We start from the raw sequence: 18,131 nt of genomic DNA on the forward strand, positions 1-18,131 counted from the left end.
GGAGTTTTACTCCACATGTATGTATTAGTATGTGATAAACAGGTTAACTTGGTCTTTATCAACTGATGGTCATTAATTACAGGTTATTCAATATTAATGTTATCTGTTTATACAATTATTGAAATACCAAGGCGTCAAACCTGATTTTAATCAAATGTTAAACAATTTACATACCTGCAGCAAATGGACTATCTTTACTTATTACATCTACTTGTGTATATAAAATATATAGGGAAAGTTTTATGTTCTATTTTATGTTGTATTTGTTAATTTCATAAAGGTACAGCAAGAGCTACGTAAACTATGGCATCATTGGTGGATCGAAAACAGTCATTCAATTCGTTCGCACCAGTCCATCCTAACACAGTCACTTACGTATCTTAGCCGAGGTCGGAGTTCAGTCCAGTCCTTTCACTCTTGTTCTGGTAAAGTTTAGTTTTAGCTGTGTTTGATTGTCAGTAATGCATTACTTTTTGTGTGATACACTCATGTCATAGTAGTCATCTATTTTAGTTGTCATTAATATTCGGAATCAACGTCGTTGCCCTATGAAACACCAAAATAAAAATTAAAATATTCAGACCCTTTGATTTAGAAGGCTTCGTAAAAGTATACATATATATTTATTTATGTATAAGTTAAAATGCCAAGAACGGTTGTTCTTATAGAATATATATATATATAAAGTTATTTTCACTGCAACGTTGGTGGATCAGAAACCATCTAAAAATATTTACTCGTAATTTGTTTATCCTAAACATCCCGATATTATTGGGCATGAGATATAGATTTTTAAATTACGACTTTCAAAACTTAGTGTTGATAACTAACGAATATTTATGGAACATCTCGAAAGAACACTTGATGCTCTTATGATGTTTAAAACCTGAAATATTGTATATACTGTAAAGACAACAAGGGTTTTGTTGCTCCCACTAGGCCTCCTTTCACTATACTAAATTTTAAAATGAAATACAAAATATTCAAACCCAGCCCTTATCATTCAAGTATTTCTTTAAAATCCCTTAGATTTTCCGCATATAACACATATGAAGACAACCCAACCACCATGTTAGAAAAATAAAGCTGCCTCATATGAAAATGGCATATATAATTCTAAAATATATTTATGTCCCATAGTCGTACTATTCTTACCATTAAGCACAAAATTAAAAACAAATATGATGCATCAATACTATCGATTCATTTAGCAATCTTACGTATCTCAATCATATAACCTTCACAACTTTCCTGGTAGCTTTTCTATGAACCCTTTCTAACATTTCAGTTCCTTCATGATTGTACAACTATATAACATTGAATTATACTTTATGTTGTACAAAATTACCTGCGGTAATAGCGGTCTTCTTTCGTTTTATGACATAACAAAGCTATGCATGCTAGACTTAACCTATGTCATCATAATTAATTTGACTACATTATTTTACGGTACTTTTTCCAAGGATAAGGAGCCCAGTACTGAATACAGTACTCCAGATATGGCCCTACTATTAACCTATACAATTTATTATAACCTCTTTAATGTTTGAAAAAATGTTCTCCTAGAATAAGGAGTTCTTTAAAATAGAACGTTTGCGTAGAAAGTTTACCTTAACGGAGAAAGTTGTTTATTATGTTCATCTGTACGCTTAAAACAGAGTAAGTTTCTTGCAATTACCCAAAACATTTAATTATTTTTTATATATATTTTCATCTTCCTGTCATTTCACAGCTAATATCAAACTAGAATACGTTCATTTTATTTCATTTGTCAGCTATACAAAATTATATTGATATAGTAGTGGTATCCTCTTTCGTTTAATGGCATAACTATACAATGTACGTTAGGCTTAACCTTTGTTATCAAGACCAATTTCTTACGGTTCTTACGTTATCTTACGGTACTTTTCATCTCTTTATGAGTATGCCAAAGTACAAAACCTGATGATAAATTTCATCTCTTCCTGGTCGTACGAAAATTTAATAAAATGACCTCCATGATTGTACAAATATATATTTAGTTATACTTTATCTTATTTCACAACTAGAGCAAACAGCACAATATAAAACTCTTCTAAACCTTTATCTAGAAAAAAATCATAATTGTTCTTATTTTATCTTTCACCATAGTAATAACAATGAAAAGTTTTATTTTTATATTATGATTTAAATATGCATAAACGTTTAAGTACAAAGTATGAGTATATTCGGTAAAGTATCTGATAATGCAAGATTACTTGGAAACATGCATAATTTTGTGATCCATTCCGCGTTTTAATTCTACAGCAAGGAATGGCTTTCGATGTGATAAAGAACAACAAGTTATCAAATGTTTTGTTATTATTTCATCTTCATAATTTCTGATTAAAAGTAAGACTAATAGAGCTAATTATACAGAGATTTGGGTATATTATATTAAAATGATTCTATATATGTAAATCAACAAGTCCATGTGACAACTACAGCTGATATAAAGTCGCGGTAGAGCGGAATGTATCGGAACAACATTTTGACATTGTGATACCACTGAAATTAATCGCTTTTATGAAAGGTGTGTAACAGTTATTTACAGTGCAAAATATTCATACTCTCAGACCGTAAAGATATGCTCAGATTGGAGATTTATAATTTCCAACTTGGGAATATATCTTCTATTTAAAAGCATTGGACAACAAAGGAATATGGATCAACGTGCGATACGAAGGCCTTCCAGAAAGAGACCTGCAACAAGTCGTACACTAATCATGATGAACGAGGTGTGACATCCTGTTACAGATGAGAATCAACAAATACAAAGACCAATGGCGAAAGCTGCCCACAGGGTCATGGCAATTGTATACAACATAGTCAAGAGGGATCTCCATGTGAAAACAAGGCCAACAGGCTCACCAAGATAAAGATTTGTAGTCATGCCTTTCTTTTAACCATTACATACCTCAAACATGTGAATAATAAAATGAATATTCATGCTCTTTTATGAGAAAATATACAATCAAGTCATTAATGTATTTTTATGTGATTGTTAAAGTGAGCGCTTGAAAAAACCACCGTCCTCGTACACGAGATGGATTATAGAAAACATGCAGATAGGATTGGTGTGTGTGTGTTTTAGATATGATAGTCTTACGAAATGGAAATTACGATACAAGACTATTGTCAAAATGCACAACAATCAGATAGAGCATGATTGGCAATGACGACATGAACTGTAATGATGTGGTCAGGCACCAAAATCATCATAATATAATGTATTTAATCTCTCTATATAAAAGTTATTTAAAACTAACTTACTTAAAGAAAATTTCATAAATCAAGATACAAGAAAATTGTAATCATTTGAAGAAACGACGTCCTACTTAAGGCGGCTGTTTGTTTCAGCAATTACTAATCGTAGTATTCATATATCATTAAAAAGTAGAAAAGATGGACACTGTAACAAGTGTCCAGATTGTACCATTTAGCCATTATATCACAATGATTCAATGTACGGAACTGATATAACCTGTGATGTTTTTATATATTAAAAGTTGTAGCATTTATTGCAAAAAAATTTAAAAATAACTCCAGTTTCTCAGTACTACATTTAAAATTACATAATATAATTAAACCTTTGGGTATAGTCGTAGTGAAAGTCGCGTTCTTGTTATGGGGAGAGTACATTTATTTAAATTTGTGTTCTATTATAAAGAAATGGTTGGTGCACATACTATAGCTATTTTTATAGTCGTCTGAATCTTGAATATACAAACTGTGAATTTTTTCACGAATTTTTGCTTTTAGTATCATTCAATAAATGACACGTGAGGTTCGGTTACATACATACATATATATATATATATATATACTGACATACACACTACGTCCATTACAGTAAGACTACATTGATTCTTCAACTTTCTACGTTCACTATAAATGACATTATCCGCCTTAATCCAAATAGTACCTCACGAAAGATTTAGACTAGTCTTAAGTTCAAATACTGAGCTAATAATGCATAATAAATAATCTTTATTATGAGTGTAAGACAACGATAAAAACATTTTTCTTTGTTGTTACTCTCCCAGAACTAGCTTTTTTTTTCCAGTCAAATGTATGATTAGGATTGTTGTCTTCTCTCACGATCAGTTGACAAACGAGACATCATCCAGAGTACAACCCCCTCACCACTTATCCCACGTAAAGACCACCACGGAAAGACCACGCCTCACCTGATTCACAGTTTTACGTTTCAAGACAGCAAGACACTAACCTATCCAACTCAACCCAGCTCCAGTTGTAAACCTTGTGGCTCCTTGCACACTTCGCTATTGGATGTCAATTTCAAATGTAAAGAAACTCCAGATTCGACGAAACCGAAGTATGACTCGCCAGATCAACAAGAAAGTTGCCTGTGACGAGCATCAGTAACTAGATTGACCTGTCGTATTAACGTGCATGTTTTCGAGATATGGTTAATTTATTGAAAATACTGTTAATAATTATTATAAGCAACAGAACATTGTATTCAAACCATTTATAGTTACATCTTAGATAACTGTTGTTATTAATAGAACAAGTTGTCGTTTTGAAAAGTTGTATATTTAACAAGGAAAAGGCTTTATCATGAAACATTCTGGTTGTTTCGGACGGCCCGGCATGGCCAAGCGTGTTAAGGCGTGCGACTCATAATCTGAGGGTCGCGGATTCGCATTTTCGTCGCGCCAAACATTTTCGCCCTTTCAGCCATGGGAGCGTTATAATGTGATGGTCAATCCCACTATTCGTTGGTAAAAGAGTAGCCCCAGAGTTGGCGGTGGGTGGTGATGACTAGCTGCCTTCCCTCTAGTCTTACACTACTAAATTAGGGACGGCTAGCACAGATAGCCCTCGAGTAGCTTTGTGCGAAATTCAAAACAAACATGTTTCGGATACTCGCTCAGAGTTATACAATGTTTATTTCTGCTTGTCTTCCCTGATATTGTCCTGATAGACTACACTGAAGGCAGTTGGTAAACAGACTTAAAGAACGTGACATTTTGTACGCGTTATATTGTAAAACCTGATATTTCAGCCCATACGTTACACGATTTTTTCACTAAATTTTCCAGTAATATTGTGTGTCGTTTATTACGTATAAGGTCTGATGATCTAAAGTTTCTTCTTTTTTCTTTTGCGTTAGCCGCCCCTAATTTATAAGTGTAAGACTAGAGGGAAGACAGCTAGTCATCACCCACCACTAACTCTTGGGCTGCTCTTTTACCAATGATTATAATGCTTTACAGCTGAAAGGGCGAGCATGTTTGGTGTGACTGGGATTCGAACCCGCGATCCTCAGATAGTTGAGCGCCCGAACCATCTAGCCATGCTATAAACTAAAACTACTCCTCGTGTCTAATTACACACACTCCCACAGCATAATGGCATCACATGATTTATAAAATAACGCATTCAAAGGTAAATAAGGTAAGAAACCCGTTACTGTATTTGGATTAAGGAATGTATCACTCCAATTCTAATTAATCCAGTTCACCGTTTTAAGTATTTTACCTAATTTAAGATGTGCAACAAGATTATTTGTAGGGGAGGAGGCTTATTTTTAAATCGCCATCTTCTGAATGATACAACTATACTTAATGTCTTTCCTGTTATAATGGCTATTGAACGGCTAACATAACAATAAACGTATTTCTTTATGTTAAACTAGTTCAGGTAGGAGATAAATATTCAGCTATTTAAATGCGAGTTTTCCTACTATTAGTTGTTTTGCACACAATTTAAAAGGTTGTGGTTAAGGGAAGCATTCAAGGCTTTGTTACGGGAATCGTTAATTGTCAAGTTAACCGCCTATGTTCATTTTTGGATGACACATGGTGATGTCAGAAAGTCCCCGTCGACCCTAACTATGGCATATATGTGTGTGGTGTTTAACATTGTTTTATATATTCTATTTCACTCTATGTTTTTAGAATTATTTACAGTGAAGTAGACACAGATATACAACATATATATAGCCATTATTATTATGTTGTATGTGATGGTCAGCGTACACGGGCTCAAAGTTCGAGGTTCGCGTCCTTTGGTGCAAAAAATGTTCTGTAATTTTGACCACGCGCTGTAAGTGATTATCAATTCATAAGATCTCTCAAACAGGTGGCACTGTGAGCTGTTGATTAGTTTTAAACATCAGTTTAAATCAGGAGCGGATAAAAAAAGACAGCCCTTCTGTAAATTTGCGCAAAAATTCTAAAACAAGTAAAGAATTACGTTTCATTTGAATATCAAAAATTTACCAAGTAAAGCATACCTACTGGTTGACCACAAGAACTCTTACAAAATAAACAAGTATTGGAAAGATTGGAGCCGCGGTTTGTTGCAGAAGTGAAATCAAACTGAATACTTCCTTATGGTTTATACGCATGGTTGGCAAATGTGAGATATTTGAATAGCTCTATTGCAAATATAACGAAATGCGAATAAATAAAGAGGATTAAAGAGTATTTTTATAACTAAGAACAGAATGGCTTTTATTTGTTGAGCACAAAACTACTGAACAGGCTACCTGTGTGCTATTCACTGCAGGTATCGAAATCCAAGTTTTAGCTTTATAAGCTGAGCCACTGAGAGGGGGTGGGGTGGGGTAAATGTAATCATTTGGTTAAGAAAGGATAGCAGTATCACGTTACAACACGTTCTTGCTCTATCAGATAAAACAAAAACGAACCACCTTCCTCAAACGTTTAAATGAATTGGATATGGGAACGTGGCTAAACTACACATAACCTGTTGTGCTCATCTCAACCTTATTAAATATCATCTTGAGCACATGAGGGCTAAATAGGCGTTTTACAATTCCGATACAGCCATCTTTAATTTGAAGTAATGACAAGAGAAGGCAGCGAGCAAGCAGAACCCTAAGCTATAAAGGGCTGACTGTTACTTTTATAACATAACAGCCGAAGGTGTGGAGTATATTCAGCGGTGTCATGATTCTAGAATTCTGGACTGTAGCCCAACACGCTAACCACCAGGCCACGTTTAGCTCAAGTTGTACAAGTATGGTAGACAGTATTAAAATGAAACAAACTCTGTGTCGAAATTCTGAAGTTTATTGAAATTTGATCAAACTGTCATCCATACAAAAGCACTAGTAAAACTTTATTAAGACCCCGCTGTAAATTGAAGGAAGAAGATTATTAGTGAAAGAATACTATAGCCTAAAACTATTAAAGACCTTACTTTATTAAATGCTCTTTATATAAAGATTAAAAAAAAACCAACTTCATCACAGCTATAATAAAATATCTCAATTGCACTAATCTGTATATTAGGCCTAATTTTAAAATGGCACGTATAAAGTCAATGACAGTGATTTCTTGGAATCTTGTAATAGTTTTATTATTAAATAAAATCAAAGCATATAGCTTAAAAAACCACTAAGTGTTGATAATATGGAATGTCTATGCTTTACACTTCCTGTATTTGGAAACACTTAACTAAAGAATGTAATAGTTTGTGTAGTAATGAAACTTTTCAATGTGAATTTGAATAACTTTGATACAAATCAGGTAGATGTTTTAAATATATTTACAGTACTTATAACATCAGTATAAAATCAAAAGTCATTTCAAATAATCTCAATTAGATTTGTTTAATTCCAGATTAAAAAAAAAATTATCAGGGGTACTCTGTTTCAGGTTAAAGCAGAGATCCTGAAAACTATTACCATGGCAACCACATAACTCAACTCCTATAACTCTGCTAGTACAGAGTGAAGAAGGAAATAAACTGTGGTCACGAAGATTTTCCATATTGTCCATTCTAAGCCTCTGTTCCATTTAACTAACTAGCTAGACTGTGTAAACCAAATTTGTTAACTGAGGGTCCCAGACATTTACATACAAAATGACTGCAATATGTCAGAAATTTAGAATGTACATCAGTTTTAAAACTTTCAAAAATAACTTGAAATCGTATTCATTCCAATTGTACATACATGATGTTACCATACTTGAAGGTTTTCATCTTATAAATTATGTTTTCAATAGATATTTAAACAAGATAATATAATAAATTCGTACAGACTGAGTTAGAAGTAAACATTATTTAGAAACAGAAAATTTCGTTTTATATCCACAGAATATGGCACAAGTCACTTAATTCTTGTATCAAAAATACTCAACTTTTTTATTATTAAAGCCCATATCGACACACAACTCAGCCCAATTTCTATAAAGTGCTTCCTAAAGTTACAATTTGTACCCTCACAAACTTCACTAAAAAAAAAAAGTTAGATGTACATATACACAAAAAAGACAGAGAGATCCATACAACTAATACATAGTTTATATACAACCCAGTCAGTTTAACAGAAGTAACAGAATTTGGCTATCTCAGTTAAACTGGTTGGAATCTATCAACAAAAGCCAACACAAATATTTTGCTCAAACAGTAGTTTGTAGTACAGAATTTTAGCTACATAATGAAATAACCACATCAAATAATATCCAAATGCAGAAAGATATTAAATATGAAGATGCCATGAGAATGTTAACCTATATAAATTAGAGTACTAGTAATAAAAAATGTTATTACTTGCACTACTTTTAACGAAGAAAACACATTTTTTTTAAAAGAGTAAAAAATTTCTTTCTTGATGTGATTACATGTACAAGCATATAGAAGCATTTCATTTACTTTCTAAAACAAATTTGATGCCATAAAACAGCTACAAGTTGGTTGTGATAAAACCCTGAATTTTATCTTCATGTCTACTTACTGAACCAAATGCTAATATTTTAAAAAACAGTCCACTAAACTACTAACCACTTTGAACACTTATTAAAAAAAACCCTTTCCATACAAATGTAATTTGTAAAGATGACTGACAGTATCACCCTTACAGAACATTAACAAATGTTTCTTTTTTATTAAATATGGTAATGATTTTACACTAATATCTGTAAATATTTTATCCCAAAATATTATCTACTGCTTATTGTAAACTACAGCCAGAAATAAAATTTACAAATTTGAAATCAAAATAAAATATTTGGTTAGTGAAAATCTTGTGATGCAACAGTATTTTACTACAATATTATGCCAAACTAATTTAACAGATTACATATTCATTCTTCCACAACGAATGGAATAAGACAGGACAGTCCGTGATTCTCCTGAATCTGTTGTTTTTGTCTTATCCTGTAACACTTTTAATAATTAAATAGCTATAACACAATAATACATATATTTTACACAAAATAAAACCACGTCTAATATAACAAGATTCTGAATTCATAAATGTGTATTTTACAAGACATAATAAAGCACGTGTGTCAAGGAAATATCAGTGCTTACCTTATGTAATAAGAAAACAGAGCACAACACATAACAAAATTATCTGGGAATGTAAACAGCAAAGTCATAATAAGGAAATATTATTTACTAGAAACGTTAATAGAAAGTGAATATAAATGTTTTAGCAATAATGGAAAGTCATAAGAAACAAATCATAATTCTGTGGTCATTACAGTGCGATGATGGAGTCTCTCGCTCTCTCGTCGTGTCATGCTCTCACCAGTGGAAACATGCCAAGGTGAAAGAACACTAGAATTGGAAGAGGAAGGTGTCTTCTTCAATAATGCAACATTGCGAGAACTGGCAGACGACACAGATCTAGTTATAGGGTTTGCTGCAGCAAAGGACGTCTCCTATAATAAGAAGTTGAAAAATAAGTGAAACTACTGTTACAAAAATGAGCCACTCCTGTCTTTGAGTCTGTTCCTTTTCCTCTATTTTTTTTTGTGTATAAACTTTACACACAGTAAAAGTCTATAATCTATTAATGTCACATCATTTTACTGAAGTGTTTTTACTGACTTTGAAAATTAAATTCTCAAATCTGAATAAGATGACAAACTACACTGAATTTCTGTAATTGATTACATTTAACTGTTAAAATACAGTCATAGTTGGTACTCTCTTACTTGCCATACATTTATATCAAATTAAGTGATTACAGTTTTTGTGAACACCTTAATACCAATGAAACATTACTCTATGGCTACATCAACATCTGAAATTATAAAAAATTTCAGTTTTATAACATTTGCAAGTTCTTGTCTAATTTAATATTTTACTCTAACATCAACTGGTCTAAGGCTTTAAACTAAATGTAAAGCATATTAAACTGGCAATTCAGAGAGTGTTTTAATGTATCTTCAGTTTTCCCTCACTCTTTGAATTAACACCATTAAACTTTGTCCGTCTTCTCATTTTCGATAAAGTCTAGATTTCAAGATACCTGTATTAGTTAACTGACAAAAGTGTGTGAAAAAACAAGCTTAGAAAAACCTAAATTATTTCATTATCATCAAGAAAGTCTTATCTAAATCAGCTACAAATTATGTTTATAAAAATCTACTGTTCAGTTATGATGATAACCACCAAGTAAACAAACAAAGTAACCACGGCAAATTAACAGAACATTCTTTGACATCAATCATGTCTTGCATCAAGTACTAAATAATTATTGTAAAAGTAATTTTTACAAACAATTAGTGATATTAATTAGATTCAATACATGCAACTAGAAAAACAGAGAGACAAGCAGGGATATAAAAATCATGCAACTTTCAAGCTATAAATAATTTATTCTACTACCAATACAACTTGTTTATAAAGTAACCAAGCTGAAATACAACAAATAAAAGTACTGTGCAGCTGAAAGAACCTAAAAATGATAATTCAATTAATTTCTTTTAAATCATTTCTCACATACAAGCAATTTTATAAATAAAAAAATTACTACACCTTAACACATAATAAATCATCTTGTCCAAATGTTAAGTCATTTAAACCAGTTAATGGAAAACAAAACCAATAATATAAGCCCCACTGTGTTTTACTGTAACTCATACACCATGAAATTAGAATAATTTTTGTCCATTTTCTGCTTTTGTTTTTGCAATAATGTGAAAACTCGACACTTTTTTATTCCTTGTTGTACATGTGCAAATGCCACTTTTCCTACATTAACATTTAATCATTAACAAGATATTCTAACAAACTACACTAAAAGTGATACTATTAATAGTTTCTTTTGTGATAGTTGTACAACTAGAATTTATACACAATATTTTTATGCCTAACATGTTCATACATTTAAGTAAAATAACTTTTTCCTATCTCCCCCCAAAAAAAGAGAATGACCATTTTAAAACAAATTTTAATGATAATTTTAAACAAATTGAGCTCAAATAGTTTATATGTGTAATAATCACTGAGTGATAATGTTCATTAATGTATGGAAACAAACTGTATCATAACAGTTTCTGATAAAAGTAGCAATCAGACAACCAACAGAAACATTATGGTAAAGGTAACAAGAATGTAGGTTATTTTCATTCCTTAAAGAACTGAGTTGATTACAGTGTTTACAGCAAAGAGGGTTAATGGCAAAGTGTTATGCTCTTGGTCAGTTGCAGATACCCAGCGAGAATGTTAGTGAGGAAGTTTTCCCGTGTTAGAGATGGACAGATCACACCACTTACAGTCAGCACTTTAGTTTGTATCCCATCTTCCTCAGAGTCAGATCCACCTTTTTCTGCCCCAGCAGAAGTTATCTGGTTGCAAGCATTATCTTGGGGTTTAGGCCTTGTACCACAATGGGGACTTTTATGTTCGTGCAACTGCTGGGGAATCTCACTATCTTCAAGGGTTGAGATTACAACTTTAGGAATGAGGTTCTTGGTAAACGAACACTTCTCTTCATGTGAACCAGAAACAGGGACAATGGTGATATTAGTGATGTAAGAAGGACTTACAGAGGATGATGCAGGGCTACTAGGACAACTACCCAACAACGGAACAGTATCATCATTTTCAGATAGCCTATTTTCTGAGGCATGATTTAAAATTAATGGAATGGTACAAGGTCTAGCATCAGGAGATCTAGTGGTAGTAGTAGCTGTACTCAAAGTCTGATCCTGTGAAGGTGGTGGTACAGAGAATTTTGATCTTGAATCATACATTAACTAAACCTTTGCTATATTTTACTAATCTGTTAACAACAATGACTTCTTACTACTTAAGAATATTCTTAATAGCACTATGAAATGTTTAGAAACAAACTAATTCATAACAACAATTCTACAAAAACTTGTAATTATAAACAAGTACACATGGACAACAACCAACATATTACTGTTCTATCCTATAACAGTCATTATGTATACATATTTCACACAAGACCAATACCAACCAGAAGATGTATAGATATCTGTTTACACATCTGGTGTTATACCTGTTCATTCACAATTACATTTATATTTTCTTGATTCAAAATGTCAACATATAAAACAATTCAAGTTGATTTTTCCTAAGAGGGGTTTAAGAAACAAAATAGTGAATAATTACATTCTTTTGTTCATGTACAAGTCCATGATTCAAGTGGTTTTGCATTAACATTCATTCTAGTAAGAAAATAAAAATGTTTTTTTTTGGATCCCTAACAATTTTATCTTTACAGGAAGTTGTTAAAATTTCCTTTTGAATCTACACCATCTCTGCTCTCATAATAAGGTTTGATTAGCTAAAATAAATGTTGATACATCAATATTACTTCAGTAATTGCAATATATCATCCTGCTTGTACACAAGTTCCACAGTACCCGAAAGTAAATAACTTTCAATTCACGTGTTTTCTCCATTGTAGTCAAATTGATTAAAAATGAATTACTTAGTAATTCTATAATAATTTTCTTATTATCATTGTCTGAAATAAAAATTTATTAAACAGTACAATGCTTTTAATTTTTTAACTATAAGTCTTGATTTAAAGTATTAACACAAGCTTTTTCATTTGTAGAAAAACAATTCTTAAATGAAAATAAAGAAAGTATGGGTTTTCATCAATCATACTAGGTTTTCACAGCAGTAGATGGAAGATAAAAATAAAGTTTCCAGTACTAACAAAAAATGAAACCTTGTTCCAATCCTTAGCCTTACAATCCATGTTACATTAAATTAACTTAAGACTTGTTCTACTTCATACCATCTTGTCAGCAATAATTACTTATCTTCAACATTTGTTTACTGTTTCCTCTTATCTGCTTTCAAGGTGAGTTTGATGTAAGCTGATACTACCAGAAAATAATCCACAAACAGCAACACAAACCTAAATGTAGATTTTTTTATCTACAACTTTGGGGCTAGATATACAAATAGCATCTTTCTAGAGTTAAGTAGCAAATATTATATCCATTTTTTTTTCTCAAAACTTGAATTACTTGAACAAGAAATAAATTCCTGTTGACGGAGTAAAATATTTTTAAAAAATCACTTTAAAACAAGAGTTACATACTGTTTATAGTCTAAATTATTTAATAAAATACACAATATAACAAGAGGTAGATTACTGTTCATAGTCTACATTCTTTAATAAAATTCACAATATAAGAAGAGGTAGATTACTGTTTATAGTCTAAATCATTTAATAAAATTCACATTAGAACATGAGGTAGATTACTGTTGAAAGCAGGGGTGGCCAAGCCACACCTTGTAAGACACATGCAGCTCTTCAACATATAACGTGCAGCTCATGGAAATGTATCGGATGAACTCCTTTTTGCATCACAATTAATATAAAAAGTAAATAAAAACTTTAAGCTTTATAATTATTTATCAGCTATAAACCGAGAGTCCAATGGATTAAAATGTACATTTAATGTTCATGGTGAGTAAATATAGTTAAGAATCTAAATCCTAATTTTATTGCTAGATTTGAATCAGGGAAAAAAGAAATTTTGGATCAGCAAGGATTACAGAGGAATTGTGCTGGAGAATCAGTAAGCAAACAAGCAGGTGCTGACAATGTCAGTTTTGGTGGGCGTGTGGATGTGTTGCGGGTAGTGAATTAGCAGAGTGTAAGTGATATCGGGTGCTGTAAAGGATTAATTGTACTTATGAGAAAGTGATCTCAGCTTTCCAGAGTTTCTCCCTGTTTGTTGCATTATTCATCATGAACACCTGGCAGCCAGATACTTCAAGCATGAAAATGTTATGAAATTTTTTTTGAAATTGTTAATTTCATATGCTTAAATGGGAAGACCCACTGACAGGTCACAAATTTTATTGAAGAACTGGAGCTATAAGATAAACCCAGTTATATCTCTTTCTACTGCATTGTGAGATGGCTGTCAACCAGCAATATCTTAAATAGGTTTGAGCATCTGTTAGAGCCCATAATTACTTTTCTTGAATAAAAGAAAAGATTCTATGCTAAACTGTGAAATGATGAATGGATGCAAGATATAATGTTCCTTACTGATATAATGAATCATCTACAAACTCTCAACTTGGCAATCCAGGGGAAGGATTGTTTCTAATCTTACTCATACAATTTTCAGCTTTCATAATAAAATAAAACTTTTTCAAAGAGACATATTGTCAAGAAACTTCAGTTACTTTCCCAATCTCAAAAGAAGAGTAAATACATTCCCTGATATTGAAATAAAAGACCACAAACTGGAAGAATACAAAAATTAAATTACAAAAACTGCTCGATAACTTCCTAGACAGGTTTGAGGACTTGCAGAAGCTGAAGCCCTGCTTTGTTTTTCTTTTAAATCCATTCATGGTTGATGTGATAAATGATGGTTGTCCAATTCATGAACTTCTGGTTACAGAATCATCTGCTGTGGAAATGGAACTAACAGAACTACAGGAGGACCTGGGTTTAAAAATTGAGTTCTGGAAGCAAGTTTCAGAAATAAAATATCCTGAACTGAAGATAACCAGTGTGCAACTCATCTCAATTTTCAGCACAACATACTGCTGTGAATCACTGTACTCTGTAACGAAGTTTGTGAAGTCGAAGTATCGTGCAATCCTTACACATCAACACCTGATGGAGCTATTTCGTACAGCCTTGACAACATATCAGCTGGAATTTCGACGACTCACAACCAAGATGAAAACTCACAAGCCTTCTACTAGCAGTAAATAGCCTAATAATTGTATCAATGTCTGTTTGTGTTAGAAAAATATTATGATAAGACTAAAATTTTGTAAGGTGGTATCCAATTAAAATATCTCTAATTTTATTATTTTACATATTTTGCTCCATGTTTTGACCAGATATTTACTAAGACAAATTTATATCATTAAAAATATTGGTTTTTACCCCTTATTTTTATTTTTGGCAGTCTCATTTAACCTTAATGAAATGCAAATTTCTTAGATGTTTCATAGTTCATTTTCGTATTAAATACACACAATATAGTTAAACAATAATCAGCCAGGATTTTGAAAACATTTGGTATACATGTGTACTTTGCAATTATTGAAACTAATACAAATTAACAGTTTAAAAACTACATACATGAATAAATATTACATACATGTAATTATTAATATTTATATAACAAAATATACATGTAACAATAAAACTGTATGTGTAACATCTGTTCATGTTTTGTGGCTCTCAAACATCTGAAGTTTATTGTATATGGTTCTTATGCTAAGCAAGTTTGGCCACCCCTGATTTACAGCCTACATTCTTTTATAAAATTCACTATACAACAAGAGATAGATTTTTCTTTTGAGTTTAAATTATTTAATAAAATTCACATTAAAACAAGAGGTAGATTACTGTTTACAGTCTAAGTTATTTAATAAAATTCACAATATAACAAGAGGTAGATTACTGTTTACAGTCTAAGTTATTTAATAAAATTCACATTAAAAGAAGAGGTAGATTACTGTTTGATAAAATTCAGAGTACAAATCTTAAACATACAAATATGTTGTTCTACATATTTAGTAATCCAACGTGAGATGTCCATCTTGAATGAAATGATGTAACTTGTATGTTTTATTCATTCAAGTAACTTCCAGGGTTATTCTTCATATGTACCTAATGTTACTGCACCGAAACATTCCAAGTTTATTCACTACTTGTGGCTTTACAAAAGCCCATATTTAACCATAATTTGTATTAAAAAAACAAACAAACTTCACATTACTTTCCAAATTTAATAAACAAAAACACATTATTAATTACAAGACTATGAAAATTAATAAATCCTAGAACAAATGGTGCGTAGATCAGTTCGAACAGGTAGAAGAAAATAAATACATTGCAGTGCCTTGTTTTAAAAATTTGCTTTTATGCTTTTATATATCATGTACTGTGACCATAATGTCATAAGAACTTGCATATGACTGTGTAGGTTATCTTCCATAGGTTCAAACTGATCTACCTACAGTTTCAGAACATTGTATCAGTTAATTTTGTGAATAAAATCTCCTGATCAGTAGAAATAACTATTTAAACATCTGGTATTACAATGTTAGATAAATTAAACACAACTAATTATGTGCACAGTTTTCTTTCACACATAATTCAAGTTTGTTTTAACAGTATATCAACTAAATAAATTACCAGTAAAACAAGTACACCATTCTTGACACAATGAACAACAAAATCTTCATTAGATAATTCAACCAACTAGTTTATTACTAGTAAAACAGGCACCATCTTTGTGACAAGTGAGGACCATGTTGCAAAAAATAATCAGCTGAAATGCATGTCAAGATGCTGGTATGGGTGTTAAAACTTTTATTAAAATATAGTACTAAACAATGTTTCTAACTTCTGAGGTCACCTTCAGGTTAACCAGCTGTCTTGAGATGCATTTTTACTTCAAGTGGGTTACTCATCATCATGATTTAAATAAAATATCTTATGATGAGTTTATCTTTCGTTGTGCCACACAAAAAACAAAGCAACTTTTTGTGTTCTTTGTTCTTAATAGCCTAATGTGCCTGAAAGGACAGTACAACCATAGAAATGTTCATATACTGATTCATTAGCAGATTATATTATAGTAATTATTTCATGGCTAAAACAAAATCAATCTAAATTTACCAGAATTATCACAAACGTTAACATAATGTCAAAAAAAATTCCAAATATAATCTAATTTATATGAGAAAATACTGAAGATTAGATAAGTTATTAATATTTTTATATGACATAAGTACAGTACAAAAACACAGAGAAACAGAGATTTTAATGTGTAAGAAAAGTTTGTGTGGATATACTAACAAATAATACCCACCATAGAAAAGAAAGGGTTGGAGTTCGACAAGTCTTCTCCAATACTAGAACATCCATTCCTATTGTAAAACATATGGATATAAACAGTACAAAAATGTATGTAATACAAGTAACAGAAAAAGTTCAAAAATTACATAGCACTTTAAACATGTGTAGCAAAATACACAAACAGCATAAACTTAAGTGTAGCAGTAAGTGTTAAACAAATTTCACTGTTAAAACCATGTAAAAGAGCAAATGTAAACATCAAAAATTTGTTAACAAGTTTACAAAAAAACAAATACCTTTAAAAATTAAAACAAAATTTACAGTGCAGTAGAAAATATAAATAGATATACAGACAAGTTTGTATAATACTGCATAATTAAATTAACCAAGAAACCTCTTTTAATGAATACATCATTAAACAAGCATATATATTAAATACATTTAAGACAAAACAAACCTGAAGACATTCACCAGCAAAGGTGACCTTCTACAAATTATTATCTGAAATAACACAGACACACTCCACATTTAAAAAAAATATCTGCCCAAGCTAATTTAGACAAATTATTTCTCATCATAGTTTTAATTATTTACCCAAATTTATTCATGTTATCATGCATTAGCATCAGTGTTCCATTGATGGTATTGGAAAAGATGTTTGTGCTGAGCTATATTGAATTTGTTCTGAATTATACACTGCTGACCAAAATCTTAAGGCCAATGAACATAAAGTAAAAAATATGAATTTTGCGTTGTTAGACTCAACCACTTATTTGAGTAAATCTTCGAAAGATGAAAATAAGAAAAGGGAACAAAAGTAAAAAAACCTTTTTAGCATTTATTAGGGAAAATGTGATCACTATGAAATTAGCCTAAATACTAGCTGGTCAAAAGTTTAAGACCATACTGAAACGAAGCGTTAATCGGTAAACACGTAACGAAATTTAGTCATCTGTGTTCAAGCAATAGCGTTGTCAACATCTCCCACTGACATCTCCTGTGTTACATTGGGTAAAAATATGGCAAAGACTAAAAAGGACTTTTT

The 18,131-nt window shown here is 31.5% G+C and overlaps 2 protein-coding genes across 8 annotated transcripts in view; one reads left to right on the forward strand and one right to left on the reverse strand.

The window, feature by feature from the left end:
• Positions 1 to 9,686, forward strand: part of LOC143252460 (parathyroid hormone/parathyroid hormone-related peptide receptor-like) — a 45,796-nt gene extending 36,110 nt beyond the window's left edge. Inside the window, exons 13-14 of one of the 2 annotated variants that reach the window (XM_076504622.1) lie at positions 281 to 425; positions 4,126 to 9,686. In XM_076504622.1, coding sequence (XP_076360737.1) covers positions 281 to 425; positions 4,126 to 4,394 — 414 coding nt within the window. In that variant the 3' untranslated portion in view covers positions 4,395 to 9,686. Of the gene's footprint in view, positions 1 to 280; positions 426 to 2,662; positions 3,373 to 4,125 lie in introns of those variants that run through there. The other variant, XM_076504623.1, reaches the window with a different exon arrangement.
• LOC143252459 (uncharacterized) overlaps positions 7,064 to 18,131 on the reverse strand; it is a 58,923-nt gene continuing 47,855 nt past the window's right edge. For 3 of the 6 annotated variants that reach the window (XM_076504616.1, XM_076504618.1, XM_076504619.1), the window contains 3 exons: positions 17,100 to 17,167; positions 11,529 to 11,963; positions 7,064 to 9,686 (listed from right to left, as the gene is read on the reverse strand). In XM_076504616.1, coding sequence (XP_076360731.1) covers positions 9,486 to 9,686; positions 11,529 to 11,963; positions 17,100 to 17,167 — 704 coding nt within the window. In that variant the 3' untranslated portion in view covers positions 7,064 to 9,485. The remainder of the gene's footprint in view (positions 9,687 to 11,528; positions 11,964 to 17,099; positions 17,168 to 18,131) is intronic. The other 3 variants (XM_076504617.1, XM_076504621.1, XM_076504620.1) reach the window with 3 other exon arrangements.

Source organism: Tachypleus tridentatus, chromosome 6 (assembly GCF_004210375.1).
Source record: "Tachypleus tridentatus isolate NWPU-2018 chromosome 6, ASM421037v1, whole genome shotgun sequence".
NCBI classification, from domain to species: Eukaryota; Metazoa; Arthropoda; class Merostomata; order Xiphosura; family Limulidae; genus Tachypleus; species Tachypleus tridentatus.